Below are 20,895 nucleotides of genomic sequence, written 5' to 3' on the forward strand. Positions count from 1 at the left end.
GTACTAGAAGGGCTGGCAGGTAGGGTGTTGCATAAGCAGTGTGGGATGGAAGACGCGGGGCGCGGGCTCCGCCTGCCCTGGGTCGGCGATAACTCACCCCCTTGGGGCCCTTAAGGCCTTCTGTGGTGGCGACCACAGATTAAACTGATGTGTGTTGAGTTCAAGGTTTGGAACAGGGCTGAAACTGGGTTATTAGGCTCTGTCCTGGTGAGTGGGGTATGGGGAGTTTTTTCTACAATTGTTTTGGGGGGGAGCAACTGCTGCGATGTGGGCAATGACTGGCTGTACCTGAATTGGATCGTTAAGGATTATCATGGGGACGTTACCTAATTTGAAATGCCTAACATGGAATGTCCGAGGACTGCGAACAATGATCAAACGCCACAAAGTGCATGCTTATCTGGTGAGGCGGGGTGTTCAGATCGCAATGTTACAGGAAACTCACTTAACTAAACAAGAATGCACTGCGCTACAGAAGAGGTGGCGAGGTCAGGTTTTTGGTACCACTTATTCAGCATTCGCTAGAGGGGTGCTGATATGGGTTCGAGCGGGCGTACCGTTCCAGATGGTGAACCAGCTGGCGGATCCTGAGGGTAGATATGTGGCGGTGGAGGGGAGGTTATATGGCCAGGATGTGGTTTTGTGCTGCGTATATGCCCCAAATGTTGACCAGGCTCGCTTCTTTGATGGCCTGTCGTGCTCACTGGCCTCCTTCTTGGCGGGTCCTGTGATTCTGGGAGGGGACTTTAATTCGATCACTAATGTGGCATTGGATAGGTCGCACCCACCACTGGCTGATTCCCCAGTACGTAGACTAGCTGCACATAGGAAGGATTGGCAAGAGAGGTGGGGACTGCTAGATGTATGGCGGGAGCAACATCAGGATAGTAGGGATTATTCCTTTTTTCTCGGCCCTCCACGCCTTACACGTCAGGATCGATTCGGTCCTGTGCAGTGGCTCCCTGGCTGCAATGGTCACCCATACAGAATACCTGACCAGGACCATCTCGGATCACAATCCCTTGTTGGTATTCGTACAATGGCAACGTGCGAGATCCGCAATTCCAACATGGCGGCTTCAGCCCGACACCTTGGAAGATTCGGTGTTTAGTGACGCGGTCCAACGAGGCATAGACCAATACTTTGGGGAAAACGAGGGTACAGCTCATACTAGGTCCACTGAATGGGACGCGATGAAAGTGGTGTTGAGAGGAGTGTGCATGGGTAGGTTCTCGAATGCCCGAACATCGGTGTTGAATGCGCTTGCAAAAGCGGAAGAGGAGTTGAGGGGTCTGGAACAGCGTAGACCGGACCGACCGGACTTACAAGCCCGGTTATTGGAAGCCAAAGAGGTAGTGGCGACTGAAACGGAACGGCTGCGGAGCTATGATTATAGGCAATATGCCATTAAAGCGCATGCTGAGAGGGATAAAGTGGGCATGCTCCTGGCCAGGCTCGCTAATCCTGAAATCAGAGGCTGCCCAATCTTGAGCATAAAGACTGCATCAGGGGAGATGGTATACTCGCAGACAGCGGTGCTGGAGTGTTTTCGGACCTATTATGCGAAGTTGTATGAGTGCCAACTGGGGGTGGAGGCCTCAGAGATCAGTGATTACTTGGAATTGATGCAGCTTCCGGTGCTGGATGACGACGATGCGAAGGACTTGGGAGGGCCTATCGCGCTCGCCGAGATCAGGGCGGCCATTAAACACATGGCGAGGAATAAAACGCCTGGGGTGGATGGCCTGCCGATTGAATTTTACCAGAAGTTTGTGGATAGTTTGGCGCCCAGATTACTGGTGGTGTACGAGGAGGCTAGAAGGTTGGGGTATCTGCCCAGATCGATGAGGGAGGCGCTGATAGTACCATTGCTGAAACCTGGCAGAGAGGCATCAGATGTGAAGTCATATAGGCCTTTGTCCATGTTGACGGTAGACTACAAGATATTGAGCCGTATACTAGCCACCAGGTTGGCTCCACATATGACCGGGTTGGTGCACAGGGACCAAGCAGGGTTTATCCCTACAAGGAACACGACGCTCAATATTCGTCGCCTAATTGGGATTTTGGATGGCGCTGCGGATGCAGATGGTGATCCGGCAGTGTTATCTGTGGATATTGAGAAGGCCTTTGATAGCCTGGAATGGGTCTACTTGGAAGAAGTCCTGGTGAAGTTTGGTCTTGGTGAGGGGTTTCGTGGATGGACGAAAGTGTTATATTCATCGGCCACAGCGAGGGTGCGCCTGGGCACTCTTGTGTCCGCGGATTATCCGGTTTGTAGAGGGACGAGACAGGGGTGTTCGCTATCCCCATTGCTGTTTGCATTAGCAATGGAACCATTAGCAGCGCGAGCCAGGTCAGGAGTCATGTACCGGGGGATTGAACGAGGTGAGCAATCGCACTATATATATCTATATGCGGACGACTTGCTGCTGTACATGGCGGATGCAGAGCGGGCTCTGGAGGGAGCGATGGATATGTTATCCGAGTTTGGTCGGTTGTCGGGCCTTATGGTTAATTGGACGAAGACTTGCATCTTTCCGCTTAAGGCGGACACACCTTGCCCCCCTCGCGATTTGGGTGTGGTCTGGGAGCCATCTTGTTTCACTTATTTAGGAGTCCGCATCTACCATGAGGTCGCGAATCTGTTGGAGGGTAATATTGGGCGTTGTATAAGAGCACTGAGAGGCTGTATATCCTTTTGGGCCTCCCTCCCTTCGTCAGTACTGGGTAGAGTAGCTCTATTGAAGATGGTGGCGCTCCCAAGGTTACTTTATTTTTTCCGCACGCTGCCCATTTTGAGTCCTCAGAGGATCTTTAAGGACCTGCGGACGATGATAATCGACTTCCTCTGGGGGCACCGACGACGTAGAGTAGCTTTGAACACCTTGCTTAGGCCCAAGCTTGAGGGGGGGATGGCAGTCCCCGATTTTGAATTGTACTATTTGGCTGCGCAGCTTCAGGTTCTTACGCAGCACGTGGCTAGGGTGTTCAGAGGGCCGGAACACGAGCGAGGGAATGGTATACAACGCCACATCCTGGCTTACATTATTATGTAGCAGAAATTAGAGTTACGAGGCCTCACTATGGAGGAAAAGACGCTCAGGTTGTGTTGGCATAGGAGTTTGAAGAGAGCAAAGACGTCCCGACCTTATGCACCGGAGATACCATTGGGAATGCTGACCGCGCTGCCGCATGGTGGCGGTTGGTCTCCGTTGCTGGAATGGGAAGAGCTGGGATTGCAGATGGTGGGTGATCTGTATATAGATGGAACGTTGGTCCCCTTCCAGACGCTGCAGGAACAGTTTGGGCTGCCGGACGGGAGCTTCCTCTTGCATGCGGCTGTGGTGGCGGCAGTGCAGAAACATTGGAAAGGAGGGCTCCTTGAGCCGGAAACGACCATGGCCTGCCAGTATGTCGTGATGGCTGCAGGTACATTTAAAGCTGTGACCTGCCTCCATAATAGGATTTTGCACGAGGGGTTGGATCCGCTCCTAGGCCTGAAATCGAAATGGGAGGTTAGCATAGGTAGGCCCATCCCAGACACGGTGTGGGGACATATCCTGAAGCGAACATGGAAGGGGACAAGGAATGCACGCTTTCAACAGGTACACTTTTACGTCCTGCATAGGGCTTACCTGACCCCGGAGGAGATTAAGCGGTATTTCCGGGTGCAGGAGGCGCGATGCCCGAGGTGCCTGGCATGGAGGTTGATATAGATCACTTGTTGTGGGGCTGTCGAAAGCTGGAGACATACTGGTTGGAAGTTGGGGAACTCCTGAATGCGGTGACTGATCGGGAGGTGGATTTTGACATGGCGGCGTGTCTGTTGCTCTGGTTCCAACACACGAAGAATACCAAGGTGACAAGTAAATTCATGGATCTGGGGCTTATACTGGCGCAGAGGGAAATCACTTGGCACTGGAAGTCCAGGGAGGGACCATCAGTGAGGAGATGGGTGAATGAACTGCTGAGATGATCTGAATGTGAGAGTGTGCTCCGAATGAGACAGGCAGTCAAGATTGATAATGAAAAGAGCTTAGAAATGGCGAGGGCGTGGGAGATGATAGTCCAGGCGTTGCGTGATTCCATTGTGGAGGACGAAGAATGAGCTATTTGTGTATACGGGCTCCATGAGGCTTGAGAGTGCGACGGCATCAATCGATCTGTAGCAAACCCCATTGTAGTGATGAGAATAAGGCCCATATCGTCAGCGGTTGCGGGGGGTGGGGGAGGGGGTTGTTTGGGGATTGTTTAAGGGTAATATTAGGCACCGAGGCCCAGGTCAAGAGGCACAGCAGTTATTCCCGGGGTTGGACGTGTCCCTAGCGTGACAGGAGAGCTCGGATAGGCAGCGAAGGAGGGACAGGAACACATCAGACCAACGCGATAGGGGCCCACCATTGAATGGGCTGGGGTCCGGGACCACGAGTGTCGCTCACCTAACTAGAATGCTAGTAACTGCTGGCTGGTATGGGGGGAGGATTAGGAGTTTAGGGGGGTAAAACGCAGATACGTAAAGCTGTTATTGACCAATCATCCCTACGGGATGCTCACTGTGATGTTCTTGCTGGAAATATGGATTACTATGCCGCCCGGCCTCCGGGATACGGGCTAAATGGCTGTGTACGACTTACTGTTTATTTTATCCATGCGTGGGGACACCATGAGTGTGCTGGTTGATCTATTATATGCAATGGTTTCTAATTCTGCAATAAAAACAAATTAAAAAAACAAAAAACTAATACACTCGTCATAACGAGAAAGCCCAATATAGGGGCAAGATTAGTTAAAAGGACTGATTATGAGATGCACCACGAGGCAAGCTGTAAGGAACAGACCTGTAATCCTAGTTCTCTTTCAGAGAAATTTCAATTGACATCCAGAGCACGACTAGTTCTACATATGTGTGAGATTCCATTGCAGTTCTTCTTAAGTATACATTTCTGTATTACATCTTAGCCATACTTCAGGAAGGCCAGGAATTTTTATGCGAAACAAAAATTATTTAGCAGTCTATAATATGTAGGCTCCAGCACTCATACAATAGGGCCACTTAAAGCATAATTTAGCACCCTATAATGCAGGCGCCTGCCCTTATACAATATGGCCATTTGAACCTCCCACAGGATTGCATGAACATTCTGAGGGAAGCTAAGCACCTTTCCAGCAGAGTTTCCTGTTCTTTTTGATGGAAAAGATTCTGCATCTAGTGTTCTTAGAACAAATTTGATGCCACCAACAATCAAGAAGAAGCTTTACTTAATAATACGATTCATAAAGCACATGGTTACCTCTATGTGAGGTGTCCCACCACTTACCTTCTTCATTTGAGCGGATCAGGTGTAACATTGTTATCCTTAAGATGTCACCTGGCGGCCATTACTGCCTACCGGAAATGCCTTGGCCTAACCGCCTTTATCAGGATCTAGGTCGTTAAGGGCTTTCTGGAGAGCGCAGAGAATCTTTTCCACCAGAGTTGGAGACCTTTTTAGTCATGGGATTTCAATATCGTCTTTTCAAAACTCATAGACTTTCTATTTGAGCCTGCTTACAAAACTTCCTGGCAGGGTGGTTTCCTTGTGGCTAAAACATCTGCATGCAGAGTCCCATGAATCATATAATTTATATTATATATCAAAGAAATATATAAACTCCTATAGTAATAGAGTGGTAAAGAGTACTCACCCTAAACTAGATTTGGATTTTCATGTAAACCAAATCAATATCTTAGCAATGTTCTTTCATAACCCCTCTTCTCTCTTCTTCAGCAGAGAAATGTCTCTATACATAACGCGAGAGGAGTTCTGAAATTTTTTCTAGACAAAACTAAGGATATCATCCAGTTGTTTGTCAAATATGGTCCATTAAGTAAAGGTGCAGCCAAATCTAAGAAATACCGATCTAGACAGTTTATTTTTTAAATGGCACGGAAAACAGAAATGTTCCTTGAACAGAAACACTTCTGTTTTCCGATATATCCTTAAAGCAAATTAATGGAATTGGTCAATATAACATTATAGGCTGCTAAATTATTTCCATGTATCACTTAAAAATGCCTGTCCTTCCAGAAGTAAGGTGAATCCAGAGTGTGGGAGGGACTATTCATTCATAAAGATAATTAACGGATATCTCCTAAAGGAGAACCCGCACCCCTCGCCACACACACACTTGACTTCCATGGCGAATAGAAACATGTCAATGGCACATACTTCTGGGTCCGCATTAAACAGGCCTATGAGTACATTGCTTTTAACTGTGTGATAGGGAGGGAACAATAAAGTTTAATGTGATATTTCCAATTCCCAAAACATTTTAATTTGGTCTTCCTTTTGACTTTAGGTACACCTTACATAGTTCTCCAAAAGAAGTGTAGTGCGCGTGCACTGTGTGTAACTGGATGTCACAATGGTGTGGAGGTGCCAGATGATGAAGAATGCCACCACGGTGATTGAGAGCTCTAGTCATTTTTAGGAACGATCCTTAAAGTTGGATATTGCTTTTTTCTGGCATGTGATCCCTAGTATTCACTTTTTTGTGCAGGTTGAGGTAATGCATAGTATTTAGGTATCATGTATCCAGACACATTACAGTTACATATCCTTTACCTTCACTATACTTGTAATGTAATTGCTCTCCAGCACGGCCATAAGCTACCCCTTCAGCTACTCCTATGCTGAATTTATGGATGAGCCCAATATGTAACAGCAAGCTGCAAACACCAATGGACACGACAACAGGTTCACCATTTCGAAAGGCACATAGCCATGCTGCTTCTGGTCATTGGTTACTGCTGGTGGAAATTTACAATCTGCAGTGCCAGAATTCTCACATCAGGGGTCTAAGTCCTAATATCTCAAGAACTTTAGAAACACTAATTACTGCAAACAGGATGGGATCCTTGGCATGCCCGAAATGGGAATAATATTGTTTAATGAAAATATTCTGAGAAAAGACCAATCAGTGGCAGCCGGATAACGAATATTGTAAATCTGGCACTTTTAGGAATGAACCGCTTATTTTAAGAGAAAGGTGAGGAAAAGCGAGGCTACCAATTACTGGCCTTTTGAGTAGGAATCTAAAGCTATCTCAAAGGAAGTATGGCTAATATCTTCCACATTAATGTAAGTCAGGAGCATCCTGTAAATTTGAAGGTGAACTTACCTTTCACCTTCATTTACACTTAGCCACGTGTTTTGACCCTCAATGCAGAATACTGATGTTAGTCTAAAAACAAAACCACCTGAAACTACCACCTGATATGGTACATGGACACCCAAAGCACAGGTTGTGAAGACAGTACAAGACAGAAATAGGGTGTCAGCAGTCATAACATTTTGAAGCACTCTCTTGCAGAGAATTCAGTGGAAGCATTGCTCTAGTCTCCATGCTTCTAATGGTTAAAATAAAATTGAGAACCCTAACCAAGAAGTAACGGGAACAGTCTTAAAATCTTTGAAATGTTGAGGTGGCAACCCTTGTCTAACGCTGATATAATCTGACTTTAAAATAACAGCAAAGCAGAAAATAAGTTGGTTAATCTCAAAATTGACAGCACTGCAGAAAAGCATGGGATCAATCAGAATAATAGGTCTTAATCAAAAGATTACTGAGAACTCAATCCAATGACTAGCCCATTAGGATGATCAGGATAACTATGAGAATGGTAAAACAGAAAACATGGCGCAATCCCACGTTAGAAAGCACAAGGTACCTTTACCCAATCATTAAGACAAATATCAAGTCAAGCTTTTCTTACATAGGCTTCCAATAACATAGTTCCATCGCATCCCTTGACGGGGATAGAAAAAGTAACACATTCATTACCTGCCAGTGTAGCCATTAGCGGATCTGTAGACTCACAACACAGAGTAGGCATGCCCATCACTCAGAAGCATTACAATGGAGTCAAATTATCCTGGCCCACTTTCAGGAAACAGGGACAGAAAAAAACAGCAGGAGAACTTTCATAATTTCAATACTGCAAGCTGATCTGGCAACAACACTACAGGGCCCTGAGGTTATTGTGCGATTCCCAGATTAGAATTTCTGGGGGGAGAGGTCGGGGTGTAGAACACAACTCAGCCTCTCAGTCGGACGTTCATTTTTACTCCATGGTGCTAATTTTACCACCATGGAGCAACAATGAACATCTATTAACAAAGAGAAACAATTGATACTGAACAACACAACTTACGATCGATTACAGGTATGCAATGTTAACTGGAGGATTGAATTAACATTTAGCCAAATATTACTCAAAATGATATCTTTTTAATTCAATAAGTGTAATATAAAGATATGGCATGTTGAAAGGCACTTATCACAGCATATAAAAAGCAAACTTACCAAAAGCATTTCTTTTTTCCAGATGTTGTTCTTATTTCTGACACATTTGGACGCTTACGGCTATCATTAGCTTCTGGCAGCACCATACTGCTTGAACTTGCTTGCATACCTTCATGAAACGAAAAAATAACTTACTATTGTAAAACTGTTTTCCATTAATAATAAATATAGGAAATATACTCCTAGCTTTTGGTCCACGAGTCAAAATTAGAAAAAAATGGTAATCGTCATTAAACCTTTTTCTCCATACTTATCATCCAGTGAACAAGTTACTTACCTTTGACAACGCTCTTTCGGATGGTTACTCTAGCTAAAAGCAGATTCCTCACCTTATGAATACTTTCCAGGAGCCAGACAGGATCTGAAGATTTTTCTCCGCAATTCCCTTGCAGGCCAGTAGGTGGTGTTGCTCTGCATCAAGCCTCTCCCACCAAAATTACATCAGGTCCACATTATAATTGCCACCTCCATGCATCAACCGTTTATTTCTGATATCTGTCCACCTGATTCCTCAGTAATCAGCCTGTGCCAGTGTGCCCATCTATAATTGGAATCTTTTTAGTATGGATCAAAGGAATCCGTTCCACATATGGGGAGAAAGGTGGGTTGCTGAGGGATCTGCAGTTAGAGTATCCACCAGAAAGATCATTACTGAAGGTAAGAAAATAAGTTACTTACCTGTAACTGCAGTTATCCAGTGTTGGTATCTTTCATACATTCACATACTTGAATCATTCACAGACATCAAAGCGGGAGTCCCACTGTACTATAATAAAGCAGTATGTATTAAAATCTTAGGGAATAATGGCAATGGGAAAAGGCAGTTTAATAGCCTATCTAGGTCCTTATTAAAAAGGACCAAACTTAAACAACCAATCAGGCAATTGCACCCTCTAGAACACTCCCAACAGAGGCCAAGTCCTTCGTATTTTAAGCACAAGTGGGAATAATAAATTCCAAGTTATAAAAGGACCCTCTTTTGGGGAGGAGGGTAAGCCGCATGTCAATCTATGAAAGATACCAATGCTGGATAACTGCAGTTACCGGTAACTTATTTTCTTATCCAGTATTGGATCTTTCATAGATTCGCATGCTTAAATCAGAATAGTAAGCAGTGTTGTAGGTAACTTAGGTACCCATAGCGGATGGAGGGTAAAAGTAAAATACATTAATAAAAGCACACAAAGTAAATTATATATATATATATATATATATATATATATATATATATATATAGTATTTTAAAGAGGCGTCAAAGCGCTTTTTCGGCGAGTAGCACCCTACTCCAGAACCCATAAAGGATTAGAGGTGAATTAGTATAGTGAAATATGATAGTAATTTGAGTAGTGGATATGATAGTCAGTTATTTGGATTGAGAAGGACAGAAGAGGGAAAAAGGTTTACATTTATGTAGCGCTTGCTACCCCTGATGAGGTGTTGAAGTGCTTATTCCACAAGTAGCATGCTACTCTAGAAACCAAGCATTCATTGAAAAAAACCAACAATTATAATATATATATTTTATACACACACACACATGTACACACATACACTCATCTATATACATATACAAAAACCTTGTGCCCATATCACCATATACCTATATGAATGGATAAATACTGTAAGCTTGATAGAACAAGCATTTGCAATGCAATAGGTCTCGTATTTGCGAGACATTAAGCTTAAACTTTCCTGAATGCGAGACCTATTTCATTGCAAAGAAGCGGCCGCCATTGTCCTGGCTGCTTGGAAAGTGAAAGCCCACACGGCGGGAAAATGTAAGGAAAGAACGTCGATATGAATGTCAGCAGCCCTACATGCCAAGAACAGATGCATACTGGTAAGTAGCATATTCGGTTCGAGGCATGTGGGCTGCTGAATTCATATCTGTGCATAGAATACATAGCAGTCCCTCCATTAGCGGCGGCCGCCTGTGCCAGCTGCAGCAGTTTGAAAAAGTGTTCTTAGAAAAGCCTGCCCTACAGCTGCCTGCTGTTTGGAGTGCACATCTACACAAAAGTGTTTTGTAAATGTGTGTGGGGTAGACCATGTGGCTGCTCTACATATGTCTTCTAGAGGAATATTTCCAATGAACGCCATGGAGGCCCCCAACTTGCGGGTGGAGTGGGCCCGTGGGGGGATTGTTAAAGTGCGTTTGGCTTTTTGACAGCAGATTTGAATGCACTTAACAATCCACCTGGCAATACCTGCTTTGGAAATGGGGTTGCCTTTGTGTTGTGGCGAAAAGGCAACAAACAGCTGTTTCGTTTTCAGAAAATCTTTGGTCCTATCAATGTAGTACATTAAGGCTCACTTGACGTCTAGTGTGTGGAGGATCCTCTCCGCCACCGACTCAGGATTTTGGAAGAACAGAGGCTGTTCAATAGTCGGATTGATATGGAACTGGGAAACTACCTTAGGAAGAAATTTTGGGTTCGTGCGGAGCACCACCCTGTTGGAGTGAATTTGTATGAAAGGCTCCTGGATAGTTAGTGCCTGGAGTTCACTAACGCGTCGCAGTAAGGTGAAGTGATCGCTATCAGGAAAGCCACTTTCCACGTCAAGAACTGAATCTCGCAGGAATGTAGAGGCTCAAAATAAGAAATAATTTTCACAGGCTCGAGATAAAGACTGTGTTTTTCCTTCTTCAGTGTCCAGCCGGACCTAGAAGCTTTTATTTGGAATTTTTTTTTTAGTATAAACAGAGTAGGGCGAGACAAGTCGCACATTAGTAACTGGGCACATGCCTGTACCTAGTCAGAGGAAGACAACACAAGGGAAAAAGAAAAAGAATTTACAGGCAAACAAGGAGAGCAGGGTGGCTTATAATGCAATGCAAACAGTTTTTTGAATAAGCACAAACCCACAGTAACTGCCGTGAAAATTGCAAATCATAAAACGAGCAGTACTGCAAAACAGTTGACGAACGTTTCGATCCCTATCTCCAACAATATAGTGGGATCATCTTCAGGACTAAAATGAGCTTTGCCTGATTGGTCGAGTGAGCCTGTAGGGTTTAAACAGGGAGGAAAAAAAGGGGAAAGAAGATTCTTCATCAATTCGTTACATAGTGAAAGCTAAACAGCTAGTCAGTAACCACTCTTTACATGCAGGGTGCAACACGTGCACATGCAGTTGCTTGTTCCAAAGGGCACGGGTGGCTATGTGCTCGTATTTGGAGTGTGAAGATGACCGAGGTAAGTGGGACATACCGCGTTTGCTCATTGAAAGTAGTGCTCGGTGACGGGATACATGGTGCTTTGATATCCAAAGAAACTAGTAAAAAACGCTACCAAGTGGGCCTGGTATTGCCCTAGGGAAGCCTTACTCACACCGAAGGAAAAGACTGACTCTAAGCGCATAGCTTGTGTCTCGACTTTCTCACCAATTTCCAATCAATTGAGAAAGACTATCCTCAAGCACTGGCCAATACTAAACACAGGTGTCCTCTCCATTGAAAAACCAGTTTTTGCCTTCAAAAAGAGTAAGAACCTCAGAGACCACCTTGTGAGGGCTGCTTTACCGAATTCTCTACCTCCGGCTACACTTGATAATGTATGGGGTCTGTCCCCCATTGTTGGGCATGCTAAATGTGGTGGGTGTAATAACTGTGACAGCACTATAGAAGGAAAAAGTTTTACCTTTAACAATGTTACTATACAATGTCGTTCCTTCTCGAACTGCAACACCTGCAATGTCATCTATTTAATCCTATGCCCATGCCAAAAAGTTTACATTGGACAAACCAGCCAGAAGGTAAAAATTCGCATTGGGCAACACAGAAGTCGCATCCGGTGCGGCACTCTAAATGCACCTCTGGTGGAACATTTTGCAGCCCAAAAACATTCTGACAGCGATTTGAAATGGACTGTCCTGAAAGTACTGAGACTCCCACCGAGAGGTGGCAACATGGGACAGTTACTCAATAAAGAAGAGCTGAAGTCCATCATACAGTTCAACTCTATCCAGGATGGCCTCAACAGAACAGAGGATTGGACTAGCCTAATATAAGCTGGCTATCAATGGTTTTCTTCCTCCTGCATGAGCCTATACAATTGTCTGTGTTCATTTTTAACTTTTCCAAATGTCAGTTGTTTTTAAATAGCTTGTGACCTTGTTATCCTGAGAACCGCACTTTGACATGAGCCCATATAACTGTATGTGCTCCTTTTTATACCCCCCCCTTTTTTTTATATCACCAGTTGGTTTTCTGTGACCTTTTATGTTAGAAACCTCGTCCTGTATGCACCTATCTCACTCACTCGCTGGGTTGACCATTCCAAGATGGCGCCCAATATCGGAATCACTGTCACTTCCGACTAGTCCTTTCACACTTTCCATCACCAGAATCACGGACCACATTAGGCGCCGCTGCATGCAGACACTCAGCACTAGGCCATTGAGCCTCAAGACGGGACCCCATTCTGGCCCCACTACGAGCATATTACGGTAAGCCTTGCCTTGATGCACTACCCTGGCTCCCACGAGGGCCCCTCTCAGTCCAATATGCCTTATGTGCGCCCTCTATATTCCTTCATTACAGGCTCGCACGGAAAAGGCCCACGCTATTGAGCGGCCTACGGAGATCACAAGCCGCATTTTACGGTAATTACCTGCCTGCACTCGCCGCCTTCACCTTCACCCGTACTCACTTCCAACCTTCAATCGCTCATGTTTTTTTCACAGACTAAACTTCCATTGAAGTTCCCCGTCAAGCCCACGCTAGAGACGCTAGGCTTCAACGGTAATATTCTGCTCCTTCACTGCACTTAACTCGCCACCTCGGCTTCACCCAGTAGGTCCTAATTTCTGACCAAACCACTCTTTTTCAGGTCCAAATTGAACCGACCAAACTGGGTTTATACCAATATCTTTCCTGACGCCGCGCACAAAATTGCTAGGCAGAAACGGTAAACCCGGTAACCCTATTCCAATTTTTATTTACCTAAACCTGTTATTCGCAAAGTTTATGATAGAAATACCTTCTTATAGGCACCAGCTACATCGGAACCTGAATGCCAACTGAAGTGTTTTCAGCCACGTCCGGCCCACCTTGCCTCGCCCGTGGTAATTAGAAATTCTTATATTAAGGTTAACTCACAACCTTGACGACCTTCTGGCCAACACTCCCCCACCCTGTCAATTTTTTGCACAAAGCACCATGTATCCCGCAACCGAGCACTACTTTCAATGAGCAAACGCGGTATGTCCCACTTAACTCGGTCATCTTCACACTCCAAATACAAGCACATAGCCACCCGTTCCTTTTGGAACAAGCAACTGCATGTGCACGTGTTGCACCCTGCATGTAAAGAGTGGTTACTGACTAGCTGTTTAGCTTTCACTATGTAACGAATTGATGAAGAATCTTCTTTCCCCTTTTTTTCCTCCCTGTTTAAACCCTACAGGCTCACTCGACCAATCAGGCAAAGCTCATTTTAGTCCTGAAGATGATCCCACTAGATTGTTGGAGATAGGGATCGAAACGTCCGTCGACTGTTTTGCAGTACTGCTCGTTTTATGATTTGCAATTTTCACGGCAGTTACTGTGGGTTTGTGCTTATTCAAAAAACTGTTTGCATTGCATTATAAGCCACCCTGCTCTCCTTGTTTGCCTGTAAATTCTTTTTCTTTTTCCCTTGTATTGTCTTCCTCTGACTAGGTACAGGCTTGTGCCCAGTTACTAATGTGCGACTTGTCTCGCCCTACTCTGTTTATACTAAAAAATTGTTTTCCAAATAAACGCTTCTAGGTCCGGCTGGACACTGAAGAAGGAAAAACACAGTCTTTATCTCGAGCCTGTGAAAATTATTTCTCTAAGTATCACTAAAACCTAGGACCTTTGTAAAATAAAAATAAATAGTTCTACCCGTGGTCCTTGGCCATTTTTACGCGTTCCCTTGTATACTAATACCTTCCCTTCCTGTATGAGCATCTCTGCTGCCTCCTTATATTCATCTGGTAGGTGTTGCAACAGGGTTTCCAATGTGTCGTAATGGGCCCGGTCATACCTGGCTAAGAGTGCCTGAGTGTTTGAAATGCGCCAGATATTAACTGCCTGAGCTGCCACCCTTTTCCCCGATGCCTCTAGCACCTTAGATTCTTTATCAGGGGGAGGAGCATCACCCGTTTGTGAGTTAGCCCTCTTCCGGGCATTGGAAACAACCAGAGAGTCCAACGGCAACTGCCCTTTAATGTAGGTAGGGTCCCCAGGTGCCGGCTTGTACTTTTTTCAATTCTGGGGTTAATCACCCTGGCCCTTGTAGGCTCCTTGAATATTTCCCCAGCTTGTTTTAAGACACCCTTCAGCATAGGCAGAGTCTTGACAGTCCTCTCTGAGGTGGAATAATAATAATAATAATAATAATAATAATAAAGCGGGTTTATAAAGCGCCTGGTGACGCCATCCCGGCGTGTCCCCGCGCTGTGGAGAGAGCAGCAGGAGAAAGTGAGGGACCTATAGGGTGTAAAGGTGGGTTTTTAGGAGTTTCCTAAATATTGTCTCAGTCTCAGCAAGCCTAATGTTCAGAGGGAGAGAGTTCCAATATTTGGCCGCCAGCGCGCGAAAAAGCGCCCTCCCATTCTGGCCTTGTTTATCCGGGGGGCTTTAAGAAGACCCGCTCCCCTGGAGCGAAGTGCTCTATTGGGCACGTAGGGGATAGCAAGATCCTTCAGGTATTCAGGGGCTTTCTGAGAGGTTATCCTGTAGCATATTAGGAGCGCTTTGAACTGGATCCTCTTTTTTATAGGGAGCCAATGAAGAGCAGCCAAGGTGGACTTGGAGGCTGCTCTTCTGGGTAGCCTGAGGACTAGTCGCGCTGCCGTGTTCTGAAGAACCTGCAGCTTTCTGATGTTCTTCTCTGTAGTCCCTAAGAGTAGCACATTACCGTAATCGATACGGGAGGTGACTAGAGCTTGGGTCATCGTACGTCTGGCCTCTAAAGGAAGAAGGTCCAGAGTACGGTTTAAGGTCTTCAGCACCCCAAAGCATTTCCCTACTACCTTATGGACGTGGCTGTCAAAGGAAAGCTTGGGATCGACCCATACGCCCAAGTTCTTTGCTTCCTTGCAAGGAGAAGGTAGAGGACCTAAACAAGGAGGCCACCAGTCCTGAGTCCAACTAGCCGTATTTCCCCCTATCACAAGAACCTCTGTTTTGGAGCCATTGAGCTTCAGGCAGTGTTGGTTCATCCAGCCTGCAAGCTCCTGCATGCAAGTTTTAAAGTTTGCGGCTGCTAAGGTGGGTGCCTGGGATAGGGAGATGAGGAGTTGGGTATCGTCGGCGTAGGATACTAATTTTATGCCGTACGATTGGACCACATCCGCCAGAGGGGCCATATAAAGGTTAAACAGGGTGGGGCTCAGGGCAGAGCCCTGAGGCACCCCCTGTTCTAGGGCAATGCTGTCTGAGAGGAGATTTCCTCTCTGAACCTGGAAGCTGCGATCTATAAGGAAGGGTTTAAGCCATCCCAGTGCAGCCTTGGTGACCCCAGCCTGGTTTAGACACTGTAGCAAGATGGAGTGTGCTACAGTGTCAAACGCAGCACTGAGGTCCAACATAATGAGTGCCATCGTATGACCCTCGTCAGCTCCTGCCCGCAGAGTTTCAGTCGCTCTCAGGAGGGCTGTCTCTGTGGAGTAGTTAGTCCGGAAACCAGACTGGGAGCTATGCAGAGATTTATTGGCTTCTAAGTGAGCCATAAGTTGTTTATTGGCAATTTTTTCGGTTACTTTCGCAAGGTATGGCAGGAGAGAGATCGGTCTCAGGTTTTCCAAGATATCCTGACTTACATTAGATTTCTTTTTGATTGGCAGTACAATTGCCTTTTTCCAATCAAGCTGTTCAAAGGTGTCAAACAAAAAATCCACTTCAATAGGGTCAGCATGGAGCTGGACATGATTTTTGGCCGCCCTTTCAATATGTGCATTAAACGCCACTGAATCCTCAGTAGGCGATGTTTTTACAGCATACACATGAGTGTCTGGGGCAGTGTGTGGATCCACTGGGTCAGTAGCATCTGGCCAGGGTTCATTCTGATCATCTGGATCAGTGTCCACAGGATAGCTGTACTCCTCATCATTACCTTCTCCTGTGTCCATATCAGAATAAGTGGGCGAGAAATTTTGGCCACGTGGAGATATAGGTTCCACAAGAACTGGGGTTGTAGTGGAATCCTTCTTCTTTTTCAATGGGCTCTTATACGACTCCATGGGCTGTTCCGGGGCGATCTTTCGTTTATAAATAGAAAGTCTGCCTGTTTCGGCATCGATGAATTGTTCCTGTTGCTCTTCGAGCGAGGGTTGTCAATGCTTTGTGGACGGTACCACAGCTGTGGGCTTCGGCTCCGTTGACACCTTCCTGGGCACTTCGACGGCCATTTTAGGGACGAAGGCCTTTGGTACCACTTTCGGCGGCAGCGTGAAGTGGATGGGTGCTGACGGCTTTTGAGGTTTATCGGCAGTCTTTGGAGGTGGAGCATCCTTTGGTTCGACAGCCGAATCCTTCTCCCTAATGCGCTTCAGCGAGTCCGCTACTTGCTTCGAGAAGGAAGCGGACGGCTGCGACGACTTGACGGAATCCTTCGAGCCCCCGCCAGGCGTGGACTCGAGGGCTGCACCATATTTAGCCTTGTCCGGTCGACGCGTATGCTCGAGAACCTTCTGAGCTCAGAGTCCTTTGTCAGTGTCGACGGTCTTCGGCGCAGATTTCTTTGGGTCGACGACCTTGAACGGTGTTTTTGGTGTGCCAGTCTTTGGCTCGACGCCCTTTAACGCCCTCTTCGGGTCGATAACAGCTTTATGCTTCGTCGGTGCCGATAGTTCAGAGGACTTCGAGCAGACCAAAGCAATACGCACTTTCGGTTTCGATTTTGCCTCTTGTGCTTTGGGTTGCGTAGACACCGAAGCTTTCTCTTTCGGTTTGGCAACTTGCTGCTCTTTAGAAATGTCCGAAGCTGGGCCCGAAGGCGGGGCCGTAGAACCCATTGGAAGATCTTGGGTAAGGCCATCTGGCGATCCCTCGACCTGAGCCTTCTGAGGTATTTTGGCCCTAGTATCAGTTTGTGGGCCTAGCTCCTCGCTTGAGCTATCTTCCATGGCCCCAAAGGCCCCATCGTCGTCTCCTACCTCGTCGACGACGACTTCTTCGGCATCGAGCATCTCAACATCCTCGTTGTAGCTGGAGTCGACCTCCGATGCGGGATTAGACGAGCTCTCTCGAACCTCCCAGTCAGCTTCCTCATCATCCTCGGCATCGAAGATGTTCACCGGGTCAGGTGCCGTCTACTGTGCTTCCTTGCGCGCTTCGCATCGAAGTCGAATCGTTTTCTTGGATCTGAAACGGGAATAAGCTATACAGCTGGCTTCATCGTGATCCGGCGACAGGCACTTGTTGCACACCGGTTGTACGTCGATGTGAGGATATTTCGAGTTGCACACGGGACATCTTTTGAACGGGCTCCGTTCCATGATGGTTCGTCGATAAGGCCTCTGGCGTCGACCGGGCCTTCAGTGCCGAAAAGCCACGCGGCTCCTCCGGATGTCCGACTCAGGAACTGAGCTGGAACAGAACTGGGCACCGATTGCAAGACAATACCGACGATAAACTAAAGGCCTTTTGGCCAAAGGAAAGTTTTATATCGATTCCGAACTTGAGTGAACCAATATGCATCCGAACCCAATGGCGGAAAAAAACAAATCTGGGGATGGAGTCGATGCCCATGCGCACTGTAGTCCAGGGGAGGAGCCACATATCTCGTGATACTTCGAAGACTCTTCCAGGACAACAATGTGCGATCATCCGGACCCAACACTAGGCGGCGATCTATGCACAGATATGAATTCAGCAGCACACATGCCTCGAACACACATACACTCATCTATATACATATACAAAAACCTTGTGCCTATATCACCATATACCTATATGAATGGTTAAATACTGTAAGCTTGATAGAACAAGCATTTGCAATGCAATAGGTCTCGTAATTTCGAGACATTAAGCTTAAACTTTCCTGAATGCAAGACCTATTTCATTGCAAAGAAGCGACCGCCATTGTCCTGGCTGCTTGGAAAGTGAAAGCGCGCACGGCGGGACAATGTAAGGAAAGAACGGCGGGACAATGTAAGGAAAGAACGTCGTGCCTGCAGAAGGGCAAAACCCTTTAAAGACAATAGTGCTTATCAATCAATCAATCTATTTGTGGAGTTGTAGAGCGCGCTATTTAGCCGTGAGGGTCTCAAGGCGCTGAGGGGTGGGGGAAAGCTTCTCTACTGTTCGAAGAGCCAGGTCTTGAGGAGTCTTCTGAAGGCGAGTAGGTCTTCGGTCTGCCGTAGGTGGGTAGGAAGGGTGTTCCAGGCCTTGGCGGCGAGGTAGGAGAAGGATCTGCCGCCTGAGGTTGTTCGTTGGATACGGGGGACGGCGGCAAGGGCGAGGCTGGCGGAGAGGAGCTGGCGGGTCGGGGTGTGGAAGCGGAGTCTGCTGTTCAGGTAGGCCGGTCCGGCGTTGTGGATTGCTCTGTGTGCGTGGTTGAGGAGTTTGAAGGTGATCCTCTTGTCGACAGGGAGCCAGTGTAGGTTTCTCAGGTGGGGGGTGATGTTCCTGCGGCGGGGGACGTTGATGATCAGTCGGGCGGAGGCATTTTGGATGCGCTGGAGTCGTCGTAGGTGTTTGGCTGGGATTCCGGCGTAGAGTGCGTTGCCGTAGTCCAGCCTGCTGATGACAAGGGCCTGTGTCACCGTCCTTCTGGTTTCGGTAGGGATCCACTTGTAGATCCTGCGGAGCATGTTGTAGCAGGAGGAGGAGACTGCGTTGACCTGTTTGGACATGGATAGGGAGGAGTCGAGGACGAATCCAAGATTGCGTGCGTGGTCGGTGGGTGTTGGTGCTGTCCCCAGAGTGGTTGGCCAGCAGGAATCGTCGCAGGCTGAGGGGTTGGGTCCGAGGATGAGGACCTCCGTCTTGTCCGAGTTCAGTTTCAGACGGCTGCTGCTCATCCAGTCGGCGATGGCCTTCATTCCGTCGTGGATGTTGGTTTAGGCGGTGCTTGGGTCCTTGGTGAGGGAGAGGATGAGCCGAGTGTCCGCCGTAGGAGATGATGTTGAGGTTGTGGTGGCTGGCCACTTGTGTGAGGGAGGCCACGTAGATGTTGAACAGCGTCGGGCTGAGGGAGGAGTCGCAGAGCAGCAAAAGCGTGCTTCCTCTAGGCACGACCTAAAAATGAGAAAGCTTGTGCAATAAAATGATATAAGCGGGAATAAAAAAAAAGCATTTGCAATGCAATAGGTCTCGCATTTACGCGAGTTTGAGCTATTGACATTGCAAATGACAATGCCTTTTATTTTTGTTTTTAAAACATAAATAAAAGGCATTGTCACTTATAATGCCAATAGTTAAACTTGCGTAAATGCAAGACCTATTGCATTGCAAATGCTTGTTTGAGGTTGAAACCATCACCTTTTCCCTAAACCCTTACTAATTGGCGCACTTCTCACCTGATCACTGCCTCTCTCATCACTGCACATCTCCCTTGCTGTACCAATTTTGTCTCCCTAAAACCTATCTACTCAGCACCTACCATCATTTACTGGAAATTTTCCATTGGTCTTACTATACCAATTGCACATCTTTCCTTTCCACACACCTAACCCCTGCACCTTTTCCTCTCCCATCTTCACCGCTCCCCTTTCTAGTGCACCACTATTAAGGCCCAAACATACCAGTAGGCATAGGAAGGAAAAAAACTTGATCCCCTCTTTCCCTTTAGGATTACATAATTGCCAAAGGATCTAAGCCATAAGAATCTGCTTGAACAAACCTTGGATCATAAGGCAACAGCATCTGGATTCTGAGACTTGTTCTAATTTATAGTATGTACCCACAGGCCCCCTCGTGCAGAGCACTGCCAGCTGAAAAAAACCTTGCATGATATCCCCCTCCTAACACAGAGCCTGTTTGAAGCGGTTGTCCTCTTACTATAATGACATCATCCTCAGTTCAGCTTCTACTTAATGCTTTTAAAATACAATGCCTTTATGTATTCCTTAGTCTATCTTTAAGGATGCATACGTCCCCATACATAATAATGCAGGTGGTAAGAAGGTGTACCTAAAAACATCCATCATCTAGGGCATTTTCATGCTCCACCTTTGCCCGGATAAACTCTTTACCGCAAGTTCTTTATGGCTAACCCTAAACATCAAATTCCATTTCACTTTATCCAAACATAGGGATACCTATGATGCACATTTTCGTTTGTAATGACTCAGTAACATCCTCAGAAGTCTTACTGTTTTATCAAATTCTCCCAGTCACCAAATATTTAATCGGCAATTAGTTTGTTAAAACAGGACGCATTGCCTAGTTAATTACACAAACCTGCATGCATCAGGGAAACTACACTTAATCACCATGGCGGGCCCTGTATGCTATATGCTTTAAAAATAGGCTTCCATGCATAAACACCTATTTCAATGCACACCTCCTGCTGCTAGGAGTCAGATGCAACCATTACCAGTCCAAAATGTGAAAAATATGGTATTCAAGCT

At 46.4% G+C, this 20,895-nt stretch overlaps 1 protein-coding gene across 1 annotated transcript in view; it reads right to left on the reverse strand.

Annotated features, from left to right (window-relative positions):
* Positions 1 to 20,895, reverse strand: part of SDE2 (spliceosome associated SDE2) — a 200,834-nt gene that overhangs the window by 37,110 nt on the left and 142,829 nt on the right. Inside the window, exon 5 of the mRNA XM_086926176.1 lies at positions 8,350 to 8,458. Within this exon, the coding sequence (XP_086782302.1) occupies positions 8,350 to 8,458 (109 nt within the window). The remainder of the gene's footprint in view (positions 1 to 8,349; positions 8,459 to 20,895) is intronic.

Source organism: Lissotriton vulgaris, chromosome 6 (assembly GCF_964263255.1).
Source record: "Lissotriton vulgaris chromosome 6, aLisVul1.2, whole genome shotgun sequence".
Lineage (NCBI taxonomy): Eukaryota > Metazoa > Chordata > Amphibia > Caudata > Salamandridae > Lissotriton > Lissotriton vulgaris.